At 38.0% G+C, this 25,165-nt stretch overlaps 1 protein-coding gene across 1 annotated transcript; it reads left to right on the plus strand.

Moving 5' to 3' along the window:
- The first annotated feature begins 9,392 nt into the window (after nt 1-9,392).
- LOC140231598 (cytochrome c oxidase assembly protein ctaG-like) lies at nt 9,393-15,910 on the plus strand. Its single transcript, XM_072311747.1, has 4 exons — nt 9,393-9,917; nt 10,891-11,046; nt 11,736-11,903; nt 14,490-15,910. Exons 1-4 carry the CDS (start codon nt 9,393-9,395, stop codon nt 14,628-14,630), a joined length of 990 nt encoding a protein of 329 aa, XP_072167848.1. The 3' UTR covers nt 14,631-15,910.
- The last annotated feature ends 9,255 nt before the right edge of the window (nt 15,911-25,165 follow it).

Consider the following 25,165-nt stretch of genomic DNA (forward strand, 5'->3'; position numbering starts at 1 on the left):
TGTTTATGTGTTCACGTGTGTTTGACATCACAGGCTGTGACACAGCATGTAAGACACTGAAAAGCTTATTGTAGCGATTACATGCGTGATCTACTCGAACCTTGTGCTAGTTTGTGTGTTCTGATATCACCAACAAAGTGATTGCAAGTGTAGTTACATACAACATGTGACAGTTTATATCATGGGTCTCATGACACCGTTCCATGCAAAGTCAGATTTGCTCACCTTGCTTCTGGAAAAGGCAGTCACTGAGATAGAAGATTTGATGATTATTTAATGAATGAATCTTTGTTGTTTTAGTTGCTTAACCAGAACACACTTTTAGATCCAATGTAGCATGTGCTAATTCTTATGCTGTTTGACTTTCCTATAGTGTTTCTTTAAAAATTTGTAGCTTCATGGAGAGTGCTACTGCCCCTGGAAGTTTTAAAGATAACAGCAGTTAAGAAGTGTCAGTTTGGTTGCTGACAGCAGTAAAATTGTTTTGGTATATTTTGTTTTGTTTTGTTTTTAGTATTGCAGATATATGTCGGGTTCATTTCTTGTTTTGTATGGCGGCCTAATGTGGCGAGGTTCTCGCATTTGTTTCTGTATGTGCAATGTACAAAAGTGATATACATGTACATGTATATCTCAAAGCTGTCCTTTGTTACGTGTATTTGTGTGATTGTTTTTGAACGTGATGGTAGTGAGTTATGGGAGTTATGGTGTTTGCACAAGAAGAAATATTCAAGTGCATCTTCTATTTTCTGAAATGCTCTGTGATTGGTGCAAAGTGACAAATTAACAATTATGCCTTATTTAAACTTTATGTGTATAATATATTCATATGATTTGCTTCCAAAGGAAAAGAAAATGAAAGTTTGAAGATTGTTCCTTTTTCAGCGCAATCATTTACAAGATTGATGCTGAGATGAGATGTAACTGTACTGTGTAAATACCACAAAGGATTGTAAATATCAGTGAAGATTATGTGATATTGTTAATAAAATATTATAAAAATGAACATGTTTTTAGTGTGCACTTTTTTATGTCGGCCCCCAAAAAGAATACTTTGAAAGTTAGTATGCTGTTTGTTTGTGAATGCATATCTTATGTGTTTGAGTGTACTGCAAAGATTTGGATAAGTCACTTACATGTCTTCTTGTGTCAAAATTTACAATGAAAGAGTTTCCGCATGCATTTTTAAATGAAACAGATTACTCAACAGTCGCTCATGAACCAACAGAGCTGTTTTACATGTAACAGCTGTTATAGTTAGGAGGTGATAAATGCTAGTGCAGATATGTATATACACCCTTGCATAGAATAATGTATTTGTGTGTGTGTGTGTGAATATGTATATATATATATATATATATATATATATATATACATATACATATGTGTGTGTGTGTGTGTGTGTGTGTGTGTGTGTGTGTGTATAAACATTGTATATATAATTGAAAGACTATAATAAAAGCATTCACACAAGTGGTTTGAATTTTAATTTTGAAAATTTCAAATTTCAATATGATTTTGATCCTAAGTCTTTTGTGAAATTACTGCATAATGACCAATCACTGCACTGTTTATGGAGGCCTATGGATACATGGGCGTAAATCCCGGGGGGATGGGGGGGGGGGATATATCCCCCCCTGAAATGGAGGAGGGGGGGATGGCCTGTACAATCATCCCCCCCCCCCCCCCCTGAATTTTGAGGGGAAAAAATGGAGGAAGCAGAAATGTGATCGTATAAATTTTGGCATATTGCATGACGTTTGTACGCCGGCCTTCAGACAGGTAACAGAGCTGAACAGTATTCTATCTTGTAGGAAAATGTATAATTTTCTCAAGCGCTCGCTCGCTCGCGAAGAAAGTAACATCGACATACACTGTAAGGTATGGCTCAGGTGTTGACAACGTCAAATAGTATAGGTCTACATATAAACATGCTATGGCGCGAGTAACTGGAGACCATCTGCAAAATATGTACGAACACATACAAACAAACAATAACAACAACTTTATCGCCATAATTGAATCCCCTCCATTTCCTGAATCATTCCTGAGAAAGGACAGTGACTGATGACTCAGTCAGGATACATCTATGGGCATACCAAGGGAAGATCAGGGACGTCGAATCTATGGGGGCAAAGGGGCATTTGCCCCGCCTCAAAGGAAGTGTTTAGACAGACAAATCATTTATCCCCCAAGCGATTCCCGAGATGAGGACAAATCTCGAACTTTCTTAATGGAAATGTCCAAATATCGCCAGAACTATGCACCAGATCGTTGTATTGCAATCATGAACATGCAAAAAGTCCGCTATACACGATAAGGGATAAACTTTGTACACTTTTGACATAGACGTATATTCCCTAATTTATCAAAGAGTGTGCAGCAGATCTTTCACTTAACAAAAGCAACCTTATGTATAGAGGCGTCGATGGGGGGGGGGGGGATGGTTCTCAAATAAAAGTGGGACAAACAAAAGCGAAAAATATAGCTACAAACGGCAGTTTTTGGAGTGTAAAATTTTAAAATTTTAAAGCTCGCTCGCTCCGCTCGCTCGCATTTAACCGCTATGCCATTCTCCTGATGTTGCTGCCAGTGATTGACAGCAGGTGCACCCGGTGCGCCCCCCTTAATTTCTAAAGCGAAAATATAGCTACAAACGACTGTTTTTAGGACTGGAAAATGTCAAAATTTTCAAGCTCACTCGCTTCGCTCGCTAGCATTTAATCAGTATGCCATTCTCCTGATGTTGCTGCCAGTAATTGCCGGCAGTTGCGCCCGGTGTGCCCCCTTAATTTCCAAAGCGAAAATATACAGCCACAAACGGCAGTCTTTGGACTGTAAAATGTCAAAATTTTCAAGCTCGCTCGCTCCGCTCGCTCGCATTAACCGCTATGCCATTCTCCTGATGTTGCTGCCAGTAATTGCCGGCAGTTGCACTCGGTGTGCCCCCTAAATTTCCAAAGCGAAAAAGTATAGCTACAAACGGCAGTTTTTAGACTGTAAAATGTCAAAATTTTCAAGCTCGCTCGCTCCGCTCGCTCGCATTTAATCGCTATGCCATTCTCCTGATGTTGCTGCCAGTGATTGTGAGCAGGTGCGCCCCCCTTAATTTCCAAAGCGAAAAATATAGCTACAAACGGCAGTTTGGGGACGGTAAAATGTCAAATTTTTGAAGCTCGCTCACTCGCATTTAATTATTATTCCATTCTCCTGATGTTGCTGCCAGTAATTGCCAGCAGTTTTCGCCCCGTGCGCCCCCTTAATTTCCAAAGCGAAAAATATAGCCACAAACGGCAGTTTTTGGACTGTCAAATGTCAAAATTTTGAAGCTCGCTCGCTTCGCTCGCTCGCATTTAATCATTATGCCATTCTCCTGATGTTGCTGCCAGTAATTGCCAACAGTTTTTACCCGGTGCGCCCCCTTAATTTCCAAAGCGAAAAAATACAGCCACAAACGACAGTTTTTGGGACTGGAAAATGTCAAAATTGTCAAGCTCATTCGCTTCGCTCGCTCGCATTTAATCATTATGCCATTCTCCTGATGTTGCTGCCAGTAATTGCCAGCAGTTTTCGCCCGGTGCGCCCCCCCCCCCCCTTAATTTCCAAAGCGAAAAAATACTAGGACAGCCACAAAGGACATGTGGGACTGTAAAATATCAAAATTTTTAAGCTCACTCGCTTCGCTCGCTCGCATTTAATCGTTATGCCATTCTGATGTTGCTGCCCGATTGCCGACAGTTGCGCCCGGTGTGCCCCCATAATTTCCAAAGCGAAAAAATACAGCCACAAAAGGCAGTCTTTGGACTGTAAAATGTCACAATTTTCAAGCTCGCTCGCCCCGCTCGCTCGCATGTAACTGCTATACCATTCTCCTGATGTTGCTGCCAGTAATTGCCAGCAGTTGCGCCTGATGCAGCCCCCCTTAATTTCCAAAGCGAAAAAGTATAGCTACAAACGGCAGTTTTTAGACTGTAAAATGTTAAAATTTTCATGCTCGCTCGCTCCGCTCGCTCGCATTTAATCGCTATGCCATTCTCCTGACGTTGCTGCCAGTGATTGACAGCAGTTGCGCCTGGTGTGCCCCCCTTAATTTCCAAAGCGAAGAATATAGTTACAAACGGCAGTTTTTGGACTGAAAAATGTCAAAATTTTCAACGCAAAGAGATTTCACCGTAGGAGGGGGAAACCCCCCTACCATACCCTCCCCCCTCGCTTGATTCGTTCCCTCACATAACCGCTCCTCCTAAGATCAAATCCTGTCTACGCTGATGATAGGCCCCATTATTTAGTAGGCCTTCACAGTGATGTCGCACAGCAAGAGCTGAAATACCACGATTTTGTCATTCACCAATTGTGAATATTTCATTTTCTTATTGTTTTTTTAAAGAAAAGAAAAGAAAATTTTCACCACAAGTGAGCACCAGATCGCTGAATTTCAGGTCTGAAAATGCAAAATCTTCCTCGTGTGGGAGAGGGATACCCCCCCCCCCCCCCATACACACCCTTCCCCCGTTCGGTCGTTCCGCTCCCTTTCACAGATATTTCCACACACACACACACACAAAAAATGTTTTCATACTTTTAAGGTCTGATTTTCCGCCGAAAGTCGTCTGACAAGCAAAAAAAAAAAAAAGTAACAAGAACAAAAAGTCTTTATGTTGTTGCTGCCACTTTTCTCCCACTTTATATTTCATGCAAAAGAGTGGGGCATCCGATCCCTGTAAAGTGTGTGTGTGTGGGGGGGGGGGGGAGGGAGGGGGGCACAAAGCTTCTCCCCCCCCCAAAAAAAAAAAAAAAAACAAAACAAAACAAAACAAAACAAAACAAAAAAAAGGCTGCGCCGGTCCCGTTATGGGCTTGTAATCGTGGTGATGGTGACCATCCCCCCACTCCTCAGTATGGATTTACGCCGTTGTATGGATATACATGTATGACGTTTAAATGCAAAACTTATTATATTTCATCAAAATGAGATGTGAGATTAAATCTTAACAGAAAACTGTCAAAAATGTATATGATGATTTTGATAATGTCTTGATCATTGAAAAGATTTTATTTCTAGTCCATGATGACTTAAAAATAAAAATGGCATATACAAGTACGTGTATTGCTTTTTGTATTCAATCTTCATATATATATACGTACATACGTACAACATATATGTACAATGCACTCCCATTATAACGAACACAGTTATAATGAAATTCTGGTTACAATTAAGTAAAAATTCAGGCCACATTATTTGCTCTATGTCTTTTTATTTATTTGTTCGGTTATAACGAAATTTTGATACAGTGTATAATGAAAAAAAAAAAAACTGCCGGTCTCAAGGACTTTGTTATAATGGGAGTCCACTGTATCTGTGTGTGTGTGTGTGTGTTTGTGTGTGTGTGTGTGTGTGTGTGTGTGCGTGTGTGCATATACATTGTATCTGAATCGGTACAGACACAAAAATACAGGGTATACCAAAAACTTGAAGAAAAGCTAGAGAGGACATGATATGTGTGTATATACATGTACTCTATACCCGCGCTGTGATAGCCTATGACTGACACACCATGTATGCATACAGAAAATTAGTAGCAATACATTTTGTACTACCTGTTCAGCTAGAGAAACGTGTACATTCCACTCGTACATTTCCAGGTGGTTTCTAGCAGCAGACATATACCATGTACATGTACCATACAGCATATTGAAATAGAACATAATCTCCTCTATGTCACATTATTTCCTGGCCTGTCAGTATGAAAAGATGAATTCATAGACATGCAGCCCTTCTTTTCATCTTTAGAGTGCAAAAACAACAAAAGAAAGAAAAAACCCTTGAAATGCCACACATTTACTGAGTAGGTTTCTTACTGCTACTTTTGTTCTGAAGTGTTAGTGTTAATTGATGTATTTAATTACATGAACTCTTTGAGCATCACATTTTCTTTGAAAGGCATTATCTAATTTATGAAGTCCAAGAATACAAGTCTGTCAAGAGTGGTTTGGAGCTGTAGGGGCCCCTATGTTTTTATAATATTAAACATTCCCCCTTAGTGTCACATAAAGCAGAATAAAAACTTTTCCTTCTTTGAAACCTATCAATAATTGGTCATATACAATGATTCATTGTAGTTGCAGAATTATCAAAAACCTAAAATTTCCAAATTTCATAACTGATTCTTACATAGGCAACATGTAGGCCTAATAAAAGTTCAAAACATGTTTTTTTCTATAATTTGTCAATTTTTGTAGATTAACATTTCTTGCAGTAAGATACAGAATATATAATAGCCACATAAACGAGCTGAGGAGGGATACTCGTACTAGTAGGATTTCATTGCATAATACATTTGACACGCATGCGTACTTCAGCAATCACGCTGTTACATCAACGCCAACATTGTACGTGTACGCATACGGTGTACGTGCACCTTATACACGCTACATTAAACTCTGTACATGTACTGCACTGTAACCGTGAGAGTCTAGACCAATACCGTCTGCTCCTCGAGTGGTGACTTTCATCTTGTCTTCGTGTCTTGTCAGCGAAGGGGAATATTTGTAAGTACTTGAGAATAAATGTGTACAATTACGGGAATATAAGTTTGTGAAACGGGAATGTGAACGGGCATGGCCCATATATTCTATAAAAATGGGATCGATGGGGCGGTGAAGGGCTCAGTCCCACATATGAAGAAATTTTTCAGTGTGATATTGGCAATGCAGCTATGCAGTGTCCTCCGCTCTGTATTCTGACATACAGTATTTTATTGAACACGCCTTGCCCTGGTTTGTCTTGTATTTTAGTTGTACCTTCGAGTTACATGCCACAGAAATTGCAACCTTCGACTAAAATCTGAACTATCTTCGTAATGCAATACATGTCATTTGATGAATGACTTGTGCAATTGTACTAAAATTAGCTGCTCTGCGACTAGCCCGACCAGACGCTGTTAATACGCTACGCGAATACAGCGTCAGACCAACGAGCGGGCACCTACAAAGTGGGGAACCACAACACAACTACAAAACTTATGAAAATTTATACGTTCTTTATAAACAATGTACACGTTACCAAACGTTACTCACCTTAAAGGCATAATTTACCATTTGCAGATGAAACTAAAACCCAGCATTAGTGCTTTCAAATAGTTCTAAAATGTGAGTTAGGGATAGAAACAATCACTGTAAAAATTTGAATCCATATAATCGATGTTAAGTATTGTTAAATACACAAAATGTGAACAATAGTTATAATAAGAACGCTTCTAGACTAAACCGTCTACAGTTATGGTTTATTGAGAAAAATACTGATATATCCTTATATTTTAGTATTTATTGCGAAAATTTTATATTTTAGGATGTTTTGTGATACAACAGATGTACATATATGCATCAAAGGTGATATCTTGAAAATTTTTTAAATCACTGTTCCCGAACGTAAACTGGACCTTTAAGTGTATGCTTGTATTACAGAAGGTTCGTAAGTCCATTGAGAGCCCTCGTGATAAGTCCGTGGTACCAAAAAATGATACTTTCTGGCGGATTCCCTAACACCGTCAGGGTTCATCGTTGCAGAATTCAAAATGGCGCCTTGATCTCTGCGGAAATCTTTTGCGTGCGTGCGATGCGCTGCTTGAGTGTTGGTGTAGCAGCACGGTCGACAGCGCGACCTTTTGAAAGGGCATTCAGATCATGTGACCTCGGATATTGGAAATGGCCTGGCGTGAAAGACGATGTACCGTTCGTGAACCGTTCACACATGCTGCATATAGCCATCATTTTAGGTAAGTTATCAAATCTAAATTTCAATATTCATAGCATAGATATGAAGTCTCATTATCATTTTGTTCGTCAGATGAGTTTGAAGTGACAAAAAAATGATCTAAAGTATCAAAATTCAATCCGATCGCATGCGATCGTTGGACCCTCTTCGTGTTTGGAGCTTCGTTGGTACAGCCCTGTCGCGCTACGTATGTACAGCGGCGACTGGGCTGTGTATAGTTACTCTGCGACTAGAAATGCGTTGTTGGGGCTACGCATTGTAGGATTCTGGATCTGGAAAGGTGTAGTATCGCGGTTAAATTTAACCTTAATTACTAAAATATGCGTCAATATGAATACTTACCGATGTATTCCAATTATTGACAAGAGGATATGGGGAACGTAATAGTCCGATAACATAGTCCATTTCTGTCTAAATCAATGACTTTAAATGATTCGGTCAGCAGGGATCTCCGAGATTGACAACTGCTCACGAAGATGGGATTTGAAATCTATGCGCTTGCACCAGTTGGTAGCACTGTAACCTTTTTGTTTTTGACAAGGCACTCTTGCTGTGCGACATCGTGTGGCGATGTACAGAAATACCAGTAGATTTACATTTTATACCATTCAGAACAAACAGACAGAATACCGGTATCTCTCCTTCTACTTGAATAGACCTTTGTGATGAATTCTTTACTAGCTCTTTAATTCTGTAATCAAATCAGTGATGCCTTATTAATCAATTGCTTACTTGGATTTACTTGGATGCGTAGAGACGAGACATAGAGCAGTGCTCCTCCAGGTTTCACTATTCCTCTGTAATGAGCTGCATTTTAAGGGATGGCTGTTCCAGTGTTTTTCAGTAATTGATAGCCTTAAACTGATGAACATTTGATGTGCTAACTGCTATGTCTGGTAAGGAGTTCCAGTTGTTGCAACTTCTATTAAGGAGAGAGAATTCTGACGAGACATCTATTTCAATATACTGTAAAACATGATATTTTCGCAGCATGAAATTTTTGCAAATTGGAGCGGACTTCCTTTTTTTACGGCATGAAATTTTCGCGAGTTGCCTCTAACATTCATTGCATAAAGTGTAGTCAAGAGCTTTCGCGTGCATTTTAATTTCATGAATCTTGGCTCGCAAAATTTGTGAAATTATATGCATGCGAGCATTCCTCGTTTACAGTACTAAGTTTTTATCACTCTCATGCTCTGGCCTTTGATTCTGGAACTGCCTGCTAATTGGAATCATTTATTTTTTATATATAGAGGTGCTTGGTCCCTTTCAGTAGCTTTTAAATTTTGTAAATCTGCTCTTTGTCTCCTTTATCTAAGTGTCTTCATATCCAGAACTTTCAGTTTTTCAATCCGTTTACCAAATGTGATTTTAAAGAAAACTTAATCTGTAAATTTTATAGCCTAAAATCTGTTTTAGTCACTTAGTGCACTCCTTAAATACATTTTGCATGTCCAGCATATTATGATAAACAATGATTCCTGAACATTTGTAATCTTTGTCTAATATACTGATTTACTGAGATGACATAGCTCTTAGCATTTACTGATATCAGTGCTATTTCAGTGTGTACCATTCATTTATCTCCATGCCTATGTCTTGTTCTGCAGGAGCAATGCTTCTACATTATCCCTCACATGTGGCAAGTCTCACCAGAGCCTTAGTCAGACATGGCCAAAGGAGTGCAAACTTGAAGACTTGGTGCTGTGTCAATAGAGCTTTGACTTTTCCCAGAATAACTGGCTTTCCCACAGGGACTAGGTCAGTGACTCATCTTTCTTGTGTGAAACCAGCTCCTGCATTACCATGGAAACAGAGTTCACTGATATCCTCCTCTGTGTCACTGGAAAATTGTTGTATGAGGCATATCAGATATTTACAATCGTCAGCCGTGCAGACGCTCCCCATCTCAACCTCTTATGCCTTCCAGAGACTAACCTCCAGACTTCCCCTAAAGGACTGCCTCAATAGGACTGCATTTATGCCCAGTGGAACGTTGATTCGACACATGAGCACTGGAGGTCCCCAGAATCCTTGGCAACACAGGAATAGATCGGTCATGCTCTATGTCATTGCCGGGGCAGTGCTTGTTGTTGGCTTTTCCTATGCAGCCGTACCACTCTACACAGTCTTTTGCCAGGTGAGTGTGGGAATAGATGCTATTGGTTGGCATCACAAAGCCACCTCAAGGTGACTCTGTGAAATATTAAAGCTGATTCATGCTTCTTAGTCAATTTCTTTATAAAGATGTAGTGTGGCTTTAAAGGCTAGTATTGTTCATTTTCTCCAGTATCGTTGGAATGGTATTATCACTATCATTGTCATTGAATGTTTCAAGAAACTTCTACAGAGAGAGACAAATGTGTTTGGAAGAAAAGAGCTCAGTGTGTTAGCCATACATGTTTGTTGAGGACAACTCCTAGACATCTGTTGGCCATGTTGCAATTCCAGCATTTGCCTTTTACTCCCGTCACAATAAGTTTCCACAATAAGTCACAATAAGCCACAATAAGTTTCCACGAATATCAATGTATCAAGATGGCATCCTCATCACTGATATTTGATTTACACTGATATTATAACTATCATCTTTAATAGCCATGTAATTGAACAAGTGCTTCATTGTAGTTTCAACCGCAGTCAACATCACATTGTAAGAAAATATATATTAAATAATAATAATAATAATACATACAATTTCTATAGCGCTGTTCTCCACTTTGATTGAATGCTCAAGGCACTTTACACCAAAACAAAAAGACTGAAGATACAAGTACATCACCGTAATAGAAGAAGATGAAGAGGCAGAAGGGGAAAAAAAAGACATGAAAGTCTGTCTTCAAAATGCACTGCTAAACAAATATTGAGTGGGATTCTGTGATGATGTTAAGATCCAGAGAAGTGCTACTATATTGGATCTACTAATTCACTCATTTTTGACAGCCTTGTAAGTCAAGTATCACATAAGGCAAAGTTTTATCTCTCTGACCAGAAATAACTGTATTTTGCATATTGCCATTTGGTCCATAGAAAGCATCTTGAAATGTTTTCTCAAGTTTGAGGAGTTTATCAAAATTGGTTATAACATGGTAGAATTTTGAACTACCCTGCAGGCTACCGGACTTGGGGGTCAAGCCACTGTGGGGCACAATGTGGAACTGGTGGAGACCATGCAACCAGTCAAGGACAGACAAATAGCAATCCGTTTCAATGCAGACACAGCTGCCAGTATGCGCTGGAACTTTCGACCACAGCAAACTGAGATTAAGGTTTGTTCTTTCACCCTATCTCTTCTCTTTTTGATGTTTGTAAATGTATTTGATCAAAGTTTAGTCACATCGTAGAAATTTAGTGAGTTAATGGCTGAGGTCAGTGGAAGAAGTGGAAGGATATGTTAAAAGTGATATACAGTGTAATTTGAAAGCCAACAAGACACAATGTAGTGCACAGGTGAATCTTTTGTAATGGAAGTAGAAACAAAAGTTGATTAAAGACAAATGTATAAACACAATATGATGGCAGTGCAGGATCTTAGCTAATCAGTTTCTAAGTAGAAAGTCACTGGTCTAATGGTGTAGTCTAATGAAATGAAAGTGCATGTTCATGTAGTATGTTTTTATGGCATTGTGTTCAAGATTAGTTTCTTATTTGTTATTTATCATATTACAGGAAGCAGAAAAAAGAACAAAATTGAGTTGATATGAGGTCTACCTTGACTTCAGGTAGATACTAACTTCAACTACCCAATTCTCCTGATACTCGCTAAAGTAGCTAAACAGCTTTCACTATGTCAGTGTGATACCATATTACCTTGATGTTGGAAGACACATTTATACCATTTTTCAATACAGTGCAATACCCTTTCATACTGCCAGATGCATATACAATAAGAAGACACACTTGTTTTGAGCTATGATGTATGATTCTCAGCAGTATTCTTGATGCTTATCTAACTTAGCTTGTCCCAGGAGAGACAGCCCTGGCTTTCTACTCAGCCATGAACCCCACAGACAAACCCATCGTTGGCATCTCAACCTACAATGTAGTTCCATTTGACGCTGGCCAGTACTTCAACAAGATCCAGTGTTTCTGCTTTGAGGAGCAGCGACTGAATCCCCATGAACAGGTTCGTACCAGCGCTGACCACAGGCAGGTGATGGTTTACCTGCATGGTTTGGAACTGCCAAGCAATACAATTGACTGAGCTGTTATTGGAAACAAAAGGAGAACCTGTGAAAGGAACCAGTAGCCAGTTTCATTCAGTTCAATTTATTTGATTCATCGTAAAAGTGCATTAAAATACAAAGAAGCAGACAATTACAAACATTAAGAACATATTTCATGGGAATTGGAATCAAAAATAAGAAGTGAAAGTCCAATGGTACATTAACCACAGAAGTAAAAAATATCACAAATAATAATAAAGAAGGACACAAAACTCTAACACAACCATTTACAAATTATAAATGGTAGATAACATTGATAAAGTAGCATACAAAATCAGTGATGTTAAGAAGACAAACTTATAAGATGAACTTTATAAGCGTGTTTTAAACCATCAAGAAATTAGATATTTTGAAGATCTGGCGGTGAATTGTTCCAAAGGATGGGACATTCATAAAAGATAATGTTTCTGTAAGCATTTGTTCACACAAAAGGAAGGTGAGAATGACAGGGATTTCATGTATGATAATCATATACTCTGTCATTGACATTGTAACTTCTTGGTGTGAACATAGGTGTAGGCAGTAAAACTTTGGAGCACAAATAGATAAAAATGACCACGTTGAGCAGACTGATTTCATAACATTTAATAGTTGTGATTCAAGAAATATTGGCAATGTATAGGCATTTAAAGGGTCATTTGAAATTAATCAAACAACTTTTTTCTGTAACATAAATCACCTTTTCATAAAACAAAACAATTAGACTAAGCTACTTTGCAGTAATTGTTATGAGAAATATATGATTTATCATAATCAAAATACTTAAAACATGGGAAATGTGTAAGGCGATGCAGCACACCAATACATTTGGCTGTGCTGTTGCAGATAGCACTAATGTGTCCATGCCATGTTAGTTTATCATCAATATATACACCTAAAAACATTACAGAAGCAACCCATAATATATCATGATTATTGAAATTAGTGGTAATATTATCAATGTTTACTTTTTTTAGTGAATAACATATTTTGTCTATTTACTATTCCAAACTAATCTGTTATTACTCAGCCATTTGTTCAATATTCTCAGATTCTTGAATAGATTAATTGATATCGTTATATCATTATTTGATAGGAACACATGGTGTCATTTGCTAAAGGTATAAAATTCTAAAGCTGAGATAAATTACAGATGTCACTGATGTTAGTAAAAAATAATATAATGCGGAACAAGATTTACACCGTTGCTTGCAGCAAACAGTAATCACAACCTCATCAGTGCTTTCATTTGGTGTGTCTTTGATGCCAAGAATGCGAGCATTGTTTCTGCAAGAGTATTGCTTGATGTGATCCACAATAGATCACGCGTAATCATTGTAACCTCAACCTTGACCTTCTTGACAGACTCCTCCACTGATTCAAACTCTCGTAACTTGAAGATGAGAAAGCTTTCCTTCTATCATGTCTGATAGTTTGGCTTCACACTTTTTCTTATCGGGAACATATTTCGTAATTTCTTTCTCCATGACTTTCTGTACCACGGTTTGGATCACATGATCGCTGTGCTGGAGAAAAGCTGAACTCTGAAAAAGGTCATCAATCCCTGCAGATGGGGGCGTGGCAATGGAATAACCTATTATAGCTGCAGCTGCTGTATCGCATGAGCTGACTCTGTCCATGTTTTGCTCCCATCTCAAACCCTGCTTTGGCATTGTAGTGGCCGTTGTCGTCATGTACCAGGACCTAGATAATGTGATATGGACTGTAGAACAGGAGAGAAGGACAAGTTCGAGACATGTAGGGGCCTATTGATACGTTGACATACATATATAGATTAATGACTGGGACTACTTGGTAGGTAGCCTTCAAATAGACGATACCAGCGGCAGAAAATGTATGCAAAACTTACATCATTATGCGGAATATTGGACAAACAGGCCTTCAGCAAAGGGGTATGGATTCAACTTAGTCACATAGTTTTGTTAAGAACCAACCTTCAATACAGGCTGAGAGACCTCATTAAAATTCTAAAATGTTTCCAAAAGTCCAAATGAGGCATAGCATTCACCGTTACAACACCAGAAAACAGAGAAACTGTGGTGGGAATTGTCAATCAGGGTAATCGCCAACACATCATCAATGTCATAGTTTGAGTTCACTCTAGTAGCCTCTCGCAACTTGAGTGAACTCTTCATTTGCTGGTTTGTTTGTTTTTTTCTCCTTTTTTTTTTTGCCACAGCAGCACACAAATGTGTAGTTGCAACCGTATGCATCCCCAAATTTTATGTGGAACCAATTATTCCAGATGTCCATCTATCCTAGAAATAGATGCCCTTCCATCCATTCATTTGTGTTATAGGTGAATGTTTCTGTCTCTGCAGAAATTTTGTCACTTGCTGGATTTTTTTTTTTCTTCTTCATTCAAATCTGTATCTAAAGGTAATGTAATACACTGTAGTTTATCATGATTACATCTCAGTAAGAGTATTTCGTACCACATTTACCAAAGCAAGGCTGTTTTTGTTTTCTTTTTCTTGTTATTGTAGGTGGACATGCCTGTGTTCTTCTACATCGACCCCGAGTTCAGCGATGACCCCAAGATGGAAAAGGTCAATGTTATCACTTTGTCGTACACCTTCTTTGAATCCAAGGAGGGTCTAGAGCTTCCTGACCCTTGGTCAAGGTGAAAGATTAATGGTCTCCAGAGGGGACCTGAAGGTCACAAGTCCAGTTTCTCCCTCTCTCTCTCTCCCTGATGATTGGCAGCAGAAGGGAGTAAGTGACGTCGCAGTAGTGATGAAGCATATGGTGTAGCCACCAACTGTTGTAGCTGATAACTTCCATGTCACTTCATGTAGCAGCTCTACAGAGAGGCAGCACATTTAGCCGGATCATATCATGGTGACTGTGATTTTTATACAAAAAGCTAGTTTTTAGAGACTTTTGTGTGAACCCAGGAACATCTAATCAATTTTGTCCAAGTTTCATAAATAATTGGTACCTCAGATTACATTTTAACCCGCTGAGGATGAGTCCTGAGTATACTCGGGCAAGTGTCTATTGGAAATGCGCATTGTAGCAAAATCAAACCGTCCTTATCGAGTTAACTGGAAATTTACACTTCATACAATGTGTAATAAATGTGGAGGTCATTAGTAAAAGAATGACAAGTATTTCAAACTTTTATTGTCCAAGATTATATCAGTGAAATTGATTTTTTTTTTTTTTTTACTTGACAGGTTGATGCTCTGAAACCATTGCTACATTCTAGAATATGAGCCTTTTGAAGGTTTTGATGGTTTGAAAAAGACTTCTAATCAAATTGGTGAATATATATCTTCATAGACCAGGAAATGAAATGAAATGCAAGTTTTGGACAGTGGCAGATAATTTCATGGCCAATAAAGCAAGAGTAGTACTGCAGTGGTGAAACATTTTTTCATCTTCACACCTACTTCTATAACCTCCTTTGCATGTGTTGGACATTGATTGCATTGAAAAGTACATGTATTTAGTGCACAGTATTAAGTTTTGCATATTATTTGCATAATGAAATACATAATATACTCCTTATTTGCCTGCTTTTTTCATTGACAGATTGAGTTGTGAAGTTTGTTGCACTGCTAATGAGAGGTTAAGTTATCACCAGGTGAATTAAATATCTATCTACCTCAGAGTATCTGAGTGTGATTGTTGATTAGTTTTCTTGTATTTCAGACTCCTGCTTCAATCAGTCATTACATCATTATGACACTGTAAAATTGTTAATTATCAATTCATGATATCCCAGGATTCCTAAGATTCTTATGTTGACATCTTGTCAGTCTGCTGCTTCTTCTTCTTTTTTTTTCCCCAGTTGTCATCAATAAGTTGGATGAAGGTTGTCACTGGTGTCAATACTAACCTCAGCTCTTGCAGACTTACCAAGTCTCTCTCTATTTATGAAAAAAGAAGAAAAAAAAAACAACAACCAAAGAATGATAATGCCACCCTGGTTTCGGAATCGCCTTTGCCTTTTAAGATGCATATAACATTCTTGAGTATCTCCTCGACAGCTCTCTGAAATCACCCTGAGTTTGATTTGTCTATGTTTCCAGCCCTGCTCTGGTATTGTTATGAATTTTCATAGGCAGATAAAGCACTGTATAAGCTGTCATTTTCATGTACAGGTATTTTTGCAAATGGGGAGGTCACAGACATTTTTGTGAGATGTTGTTTTCACAAATTGACACATAGACTATTGTAGATGCGCTGTTACCCTAGCACATAGCAATGTTTTTGCATGTTGTTAAATTCACAGTCCTGCAGTAATTCGCAAAATTCACAGAAAATACCGCTTTCTCAGTAATTGAAAGAATGTACACGGGATCAAAATCTATTTTCAGGATCTTCACAAATATGCATGTGAAGATATGAAATAATGTTAGTTGCCAAATTTCATTATAACATCATGGTGGAGATGGAGCGAATAAGTATCAGAGATATGGGATTATCAAATTTTACTTTGATAAATTGGTGATTCTATTGACCAGTAGAAGTATTGTCATAATTTATGCAGTATGAATTATATTCATAATTCCAATGCTTGTATGCAGGAGAATGCAATATGTGCATTGTATATGAGACCTGAGATATACAGTGAGAAGATTTGAGCAGGAATCAATAAATATATGCTATTCTTCTTTGAACTTGTTTTATTATTTGTGGTGATATGTTGTAAAATCAAAAGAAATAATAATCCTAGAGCTCATTTTCACAATACCTGCTTAGCAATAGAGTTATATCATTGTTTAAACCTATGAGATTCTTGGAAACAGCTAATTCATGTGTGGGATTAAGATGAAATTTGATGGCACATACCGGTACCCATCTTTATCACCATCTTTTTCCTCAAAATATTCTATACTGCCACCACCTCACATAAACACACACCCATCCACGAACGCACACGTGCACACACACTAACTCAAGTACACATGCACCCATGTCCACACACACACACACACACACACACACACACACACACACGATACACGCACACATACACATACACATATACTCACAAGCAAACACATGGAGAAAAAAATAAGAAGCACAACTGAATTACTTCATGTATTTTGGTGTGTGTGCCCCAGATGAGTGTAGGCCTTGTAATGGGATTTAGCCAATTAGTGCTAACGGTATAACATGGAAGTGTGACATTATAACAATCCTGCTAGCTTACTATCAACTGTTACCCTCTTGGTTTGTCTGGATGCCAGAGGCTGAACCTTGTTTTTGCTGTCTGCCAAATGTTTTTTTAATAGTGTTACCCTATTTTGAGGGTGTTGGATCTGAATGTAGATTATGCAACTCTTGTATCCTTAAGGGTTTTGAGATTTTGAAAATGGCCACCAGAAACTGAAATTTTGCTATTTCCTTGATAAACCGTGCTAATTGAAACGGGTTGATATTTTAACCCTCATTTTAGGGAACTGAATCTGAATCTGAATCTGAATCTTGATGATGCAGCTCTTTTGTCCTTACATGTTTTGAGATGAAGGACTGGTCACCGATGGGCACCATTTTGGCACCATTTTGGTGGTCAGTCCATCAGTCATCTTAAATATCTCAAAATATGTCAGGATGAAAGAGCCACGTCATCAGGATTCAGATTCAGATTCAGTTCCCTCAAAATAGGGTTAAAATATCAAACCGTTTTCAATTAGCACAGTTTATTAAGGAAATGGCAAAATTTCAGTTTTGGCGCCCACTTTGTTGGACATTTTCAATACATTATCTCAAAACCCTTAAGAATACACGAGTTGTATCATGCAGATTCAGAGTCAGCACCCTCGAAATAAGTGAAAACTATAAAAATACATTGGGCGGACAGCAAAACAAAGTTCAGCCTCTGGAACCCAGACAGACCGTATTTCTCCATAACTGATGCAAGTTAGAACAAATTGATGGCTTAAATTTCTTTTTAAATAATTTTTGGTAGCTATTTTGGCAGCCATCTGGAATATTGCATTATCATCATCAAATTATCATCCTCAAAAGAACTTTTTGCCTGGCGGCAAAGTTAAGTATCTGACTGTTGTACAGGAATGAAGGGTGAAATATGGCGCGTCTGCTGTTGGCTGCAGATGCATGCGTGTCACGCTTTAGTAGTTTTGCTGAAGGGTTTGTTCGGGATAGTGGTGCGATCAAGCTCATTGGTGTGATGGTGATGTGTGTTGCTGTGGTGAGTGTGGATGGTGTCGGTGGTGTGTGTGTTATTCCTTTTTGATGGTGATGTGGGTTGCTGGGGCGAGTGTGGATGGTGTCGGTGGTGTGTGTTGTTTCGTTTTGTTTCCATCTGTGGTAAGTGGTGTGTGTGTCTGTTGCCATCTGTTGTATCGTGGCATGCATGTCGCGCTTCAACAGTTTTGCTGTAGGGTTTTTTTTTTTTTTTTTTTTTTTCGAGATAGTGTTGCGATGTGATGTGGGTTGCTGGGCGTGTGGATGATGGTGGTGGTGTGTGTTTGTTCCCATCTTGGGTATCGTGGAGCGCTTGTGCTGCACGTCCACTCATGGCGACCACCAGGGAGAATTCCGCCCGACCATCCGGGGGTTGCATCTCTTTTATTGACTTCTTGGTGTTCTGCATGAATGGTTCCCAAAGTAGCCTAGTCTTTTCTTACCAGCCGCTTTCTCTAAAATCTAGAAAGGACAGCATTCAAGCAGCACAACCACATTATGTTGGGTAATGTGAAAAAGACTTGCGCGTGGAGACCAAACACTCTATTGTCTGGATTAAGTGCCCATAATGTAGGCACAATACAAACAATTAAAGGGAAGGTAAACCCAAAGAGCAATGTGGATTGAGTGAAAGCAGCAACATTAGTAGAACACATCAGTGAAAGTTTGAGAAAAATCGGACAATCGATGCAGAAGTTATGAATTTTTAAAGTTTTGGTGTTGGAACCGCTGGATGAGGAGACTACTAGAGGATATGACGTATGAGTGGACAACAATACAAAGAAAATATAAAGGATATTCAACAAAAATTCACTTTTCTAGAATTATGAAAGAGCAGTGGACCAACCGCTTTCAGAAAGCAGGGGGAATAATTGCTACCCTTAACATATGTCAATATCAAGTTGATGGAATTTGTAGTTTTCATGAAAAATGGATTTTTGTAGTATTTTCTTTATATTTTCTTGATATTGTAGTCCACTCATACGTCATAACCTGTAGTAGTCTCCACGTCCAGCGGTTCCAACACCAAAACTTTAAAAATTCATAACTTTTGCATCGATTGTCCGATTTTCTTCAAACTTTCACTGATGTGTTCTACTAATGTTGCTGCTTTCACTCAATCCACATTGTTCTTGGGGTTTATCTTCCCTTTAACCCTCTCGAAACCACAATCCCAAAGCTCCAGCGATTCTGTATTCAATAGGCCGTGAATAGCGATGGCAGTTTCAATACACCTGTTGGTAAGACCTTATCCGTCGCTGAAAAAGGAATTTTGACACATTAACCCCCTCGAAACCACAATCCCACAGCTCGAGTGATCATATACAACAGGTTGTGAATAGCGATGGCAATTTCAATGCACCTGTTGGTAGACCTTACCCGTCACTACTAAACAGGAACTTTGAAACCAAGTATTCTTCCAGTATGGGCGGGGATGAAAGTAAAAAAAAAAGAAAAAGAAAGACTGGAGTGCGCTAAAGAGAATGCAGGTCTGGTTTTCTATACGTATTGCGTAGAATACCACGGTTAAGTGTCGTGGATTTCTGCCCGTATATCTATAGATATAGAATTTTACATGCCTGCTCTCAATATTAGTATACTAATATTGAGAGCAGGCATGTAAAATTGTAAATGTGTACATGTGTTCCGCCCCACCCATAAACTAAAAACATACAAAGCAAGGCTTTAATTGCCCATCTAGATCTAGATCTCAAACTCCAAGAAACGAATATAAGAATATTCGTTTCTTGGAGTTTGAGATCTAGATATACACAAAAAAGGGTGAACAAGATGAGTTCACATTTGTTCATTGTTGATGAGAATGTACAGTCCGACTTCACCTATCCGGACACGTCGGGACCGGCGCTCATCCGGATAAGAGATTTGGCCGGGTATGAGAGACTCAATGTCCCGTTGAGGACGAACTACTGATTTTGCTACAACACGCAATTAAGTCCCATACTAAGTATATGGACCCCTCTCGAGTATACTCGGGCTCGTCCTCAACGGGTTAATACACGCAGCAGCCTACCCAATGGTAGCTACAGTCAAGCACATATATCAATTTACTTGAACATTTCACATCCTCATCAGCTGGTCAGCGTTCAGAATTCTATGATCTTTTGCTCAATGAACGATCGCCTGGACTGTGCCCTGATTTCATGGAAAGTTATCTATCCAGAATTTTGCAATGTTTTGGGGGTAGTGAATGTCTGAACGCACGTTATTAAGATCAGAATTTGATGTGAATGTATGAAACTTATGTCGGGGATAACATCTAATCCAAGTCAGTTTGTGTAGGAATTTTATTTGAGATTGAAATCTCCCTTTTCCCCGTAATTATTAGATTGAAAAAAAAACAAAAAAAAAAAACACCAGGATCACTGATCGCGTCTGGATAATTGCGAGATCCGGATAAAGGGAGGCCGGATAGGAGAGGTCGGGGGCTGTCCCGGTGTACTGTTCATGCGTGAATATCGTCTTTAATTGTACTTTAAATGACTTTCCTCTTTTTAACACTGGTCACTCTCTTATTACTTTGTGATACATCATTTCCGCTCAAAAATCACATTGCTATGAAAGGCATTCATACGATATTCGAAAAAAAGTAATTTGATTTCATCTATTCAAGTATTCAAAAAAAAAAAAAGGAGCCTTCAATGAATGTAGGTAACGAAAATGTTCATAATAATACCAGCGCGGACGTATTTTTTTTTGCTTTTTTTTTGTGGGGGGGGGGGGGGGGTTAAATGGGTTTGCGCATTTATTACTTTAGGGATATTATTTTGCTATCACAGCGGGACGAGAATGAGTAATGTTATGAACATGGGGTACACAACCATTATGTCGGCCTGCATGTTATTTGTTATTAAGGATAATGGAACTAGGCTTGTGTCATTATTTTTGAAAAAGACTGTAGCAAAATATTACTTTAGGATAATCTTCAAAAGAGGTCTGGATACAAATTTAGTTACTTGGTCAGCGCGTGCGCTAAAACCCGTTACAGTGCACTCCCGTTATAATGAACACGGTTATAATGGAATTCCGGTTATAAGGAAGTAAACATTCAGGCCGCAACATAATCCGCTCAATGAATTTCTATTGGTTATTTTGTTCGGTTATGTCAGATAAATGCATGCTATATGGTGCATTCCAAACTCCTCACCTTGATGCAAAGCTTGTAATCACTGCATGTTTCTACTGCGGTGTCTCTTAAACTTGGAACAAATCTCATCTCTCTCTCTCTCCATCACTGTCTTTGTCTCTTAAAGTGGAAATCCAGTCCAGATATAAGTTAGTCTGATAAAATAAAATCTTATTGAGTTCAACAGTAAAAATTTGACTGAACTCGGATGAAAAATAATGTTGAAATTTTGCTAATTTCTGCAAAACAGTTCTTGTACGGTGGATATGCATATGCAAATGAGTGAGCTAACCATGTCATATCCTCACAATTTTCTATTGATGGCATACAAAAAAAAAGAATGACGAAAATTCAATGTTTCTGTCATTGAAGTCTGAAACATGATGCTATTCCTGGTTGAAAAAAAAAAAATCACAATAGTGATCAGTCAGATATACCAGGATTTGAGCCTAATTGCGTTTGAATGAAAAACTGGAAATTTCACAATTTTATGTTCAAACTGTGTGGGGAGTTGTGAGGGGATGACATGTTCAAATTGCGATTTGCATATTCATATCAACCGTTCAAGAACGTTTCCTGAAAAAAAAAAAATTAACGGAACTTCAAAATGTCATATATAACTTCCTTATTTTTTTCGCCCGATTTCAGTCAAAATGTTACCGTCGAACTCGTGTGATATTTTACTCTTTCTAATAAGACTTACTTATATTTCGACTGGATTTTCCCCTTTAGCACACCTTCCTTCATCTTCTCTCTCCTCCGACTCCGTCTACCCTCCACTCCACCTGTATGTCAAAATCGTGTGTGTGTTTGTGTGTGTGTGTGTGTGTGTGTGTGTGTGTGTGTGTGTGTGTGTGTGTGTGTGTGTGTGTTTGGTTTAGATAATTATGCTTGATCATATCGTTCCTTATCTTATAAAAGGGAAGGTTTGTTTGGTGGGCATCTTCGAAATAATAATATTATACAACACTGATTGCATAACATGTTATGAAAACATAGGTATTTTCTCCCTTTTCAGGAAAAAAAATGATAATAATGTTCAATTGGTATGCATAGCTTCTATGCGAGATTGGTGTCCATGGTAATAGCGTGTAGTTTGCGTCAATCTTAGCCATGAAGTATCCCTCTATGGCATCCTAATGAACCCAAATGACTGCGTGGGCCTTCAAGTCCACTGAAGTTTGTAAGCATCCAGTGGTAAGGAAAAAAAAATCGAATGACATAACCTAAAGAAGGATTTTTGACCCATATTTCTTTGCCAGGCGATTCATTGTCAATAAAGATGATGTATGTATAGCACGGATTATAATATGAGGAAGCCTTATGTTCTGTAGCTCAATGGTATTCTGTAGTGCGCCTATATAATCTATATGTCTGAATGTGCGACTTGTTGGTGAAATAACGTTAGATATAATGTCAGCCATACAAGGGTGTGCGTTATGTTTGTATACCTCAACTATGGTTTGTTTTTATGTACTTATTCTCCCTGTGTTGCGTGTGTTATTAGGTGATCCGAGTATCCTCTCTCTTCACTTTCTGTATCCGTACGGTGTTGTTTTTTCTTTATTTATTCTATATACGTATTCAGTTCCTGAAAACAGCATCACGCCACAAAATTATACTGCGTTTGTTTGATTTCTTTTTAAATACAAGAATAATACAGTATTTTTATGCCATTATTTGCATGTCATCTGTCATCACAGTCACATAAACAACCTCCATCACTGTCCACAGCTTTCATACATGTAATACCATCTTGTAAAGTTGTGTTAAAAGAAGTTGACAAATCACATCATATCAGTTAATTCAGCTACGAGATCAACACCACGGGGAACAAACGGACTTATAGAATATGATCACATATACGTGTACATGTGTTGAACTCTTTAATCAATATATACAGTAAAAACAGTTTCAATATTTAACTGAAGTAAAGGTCAACCATTGCAACCTCATCTCCTTTTTGTTGAGCTTCAGATGGGATGCAACTGAATTCAAATACAATCAATGCAGTGAAGCGTAATATAAAGGCATAGTAATCATCGAACAGAATTCCACCGATATATTACATAAAATGTATACGGTATCGTTGAATATCGATCTTAATGTTTGCATCGATTTCTCACGATCTGTTTCACAGGTGTTCATATCTCATTTGAATATTCACGTGTTTGATCAAAATGAAACATAGTCTCCTAGCAGTAATTTTAGATTTGACCAAAAATAAAAAGCTAACAAACACAAAACCACTCGATGTTTACGTTGACTGAACTAGTATAATTATTATAGTCAAGTGAAAAAAAACCACTAAAGCATTAAATTCTTTAAAATCAAGCAATATAGAAAGGTATGTAATCTTTCATAAAGTAATTTTTTTGGAGATGAAATCGAGAAAATATGATATTGGTGTAAAAAAGCATATCATCAACTATATGTAAGTTAGAACATTGAATATACGAGGAAGGGGTTATACTTACTTGGTTGAGACCAAAAACATGATTTGTATAAGGATTTCTGTGCAAATCAAGTTGCAAGGTGATGACATGTTTATACTGCGGCAGTCATGACAGTGAGAGAAAAATCTGTGGAAATTAAGATTTCATAGCTTATTTCATTTTATGTCCTATTTGACTTGTATCGGGTAGAACTTTTACCATTCTAATTATCTTATTTCACTCAATCATGTCAATCAATTAAAGGAACTATGCAATGGAAATACACGTTGACCTGTGTTAAATCATGACACATTGTACCCTCAACATCGTTAATGTTGCTGAAAATTATGTCTAAATCTGGAAAAAAAAAAACCAACATAGTTTGAAGAAGGAATCTGAAGAAAAATAGAAATGCAATTGTATTATTATAAGATATATGGCAAATGTTTTAATATTTGTTTGGTCAAAAGTGGTGGTCAGGGTATTATGGATCAATGCAAGTCAAAATACTATTGCATTGCACAGTCCCTTTAAGATAGAAAAACAAATTATAAGATATATGGCACATGTTTAGATATTCATTTGGCCAAAAGTGGTGATCAGGGTACTGTAGATCAAGGCAAGTCAAAATGCTATTGCATTGCACAGTCCCTTTAAAATACAAATATATATATTTTATATATATTTATATATATGTGTGTGTGTGTGTGTGTGTGTGTGTGTGTGTGAGGGTATGTGTGTGTGTGTGTGTTTAAAGTTCTAATTGAACATCGAGTGGTTTTCACTTTAACATCATGTCCAATGACCTGTTTTTCTCCTAATTCCGCACCCAGTATAGGAGCTTGAAAATTGTGCTACCTTCATCGGGTAGCTTCTGCAAACAGAAGCGAATTAATAACACACGGATCTCCACTCACAACACTTCTTTCACACTTCGATTGCAGTACACAACGATAATTTCCTCAAGCCTGTCGTCGCATCTTCACTTTTACATGCACAGAGTCTGTGTGAAAGTGAAGATGCAATGTGCCACAACTGATTCGATTACGTATGAAATTTGGCCTACTGTGTTGGGGGCATGTCTGGACACTTCCTTAGTATGAAAAAAAAGAAGAAGAAAATCTTGCTTGAAGACTCGAGTCTGCTTTAGAAGTAATGCGAAAGCATTTTAAACAAAAAGCAGGGGTGGGTTGCTTGGCATTCCCACAAAGAAATGGCACTTAATAAAGCATAAAAATCTGATGCGAAAGTCTCGGGTAAACCTTTAGCCATTTTTTATTGTTGTCAGAACAACCTCTCGAGTACTATGCACAAGATTATGCATAGATATGCCTATATTATATTATGCTTATAATATATATTATGCTTATGAACCGGTGTGTAATCCAAGTGACAATGCGTTCAATTTATATCATTATAA

Source organism: Diadema setosum, chromosome 8 (genome assembly GCF_964275005.1).
Source record: "Diadema setosum chromosome 8, eeDiaSeto1, whole genome shotgun sequence".
Classification (NCBI taxonomy): Eukaryota; Metazoa; Echinodermata; class Echinoidea; order Diadematoida; family Diadematidae; genus Diadema; species Diadema setosum.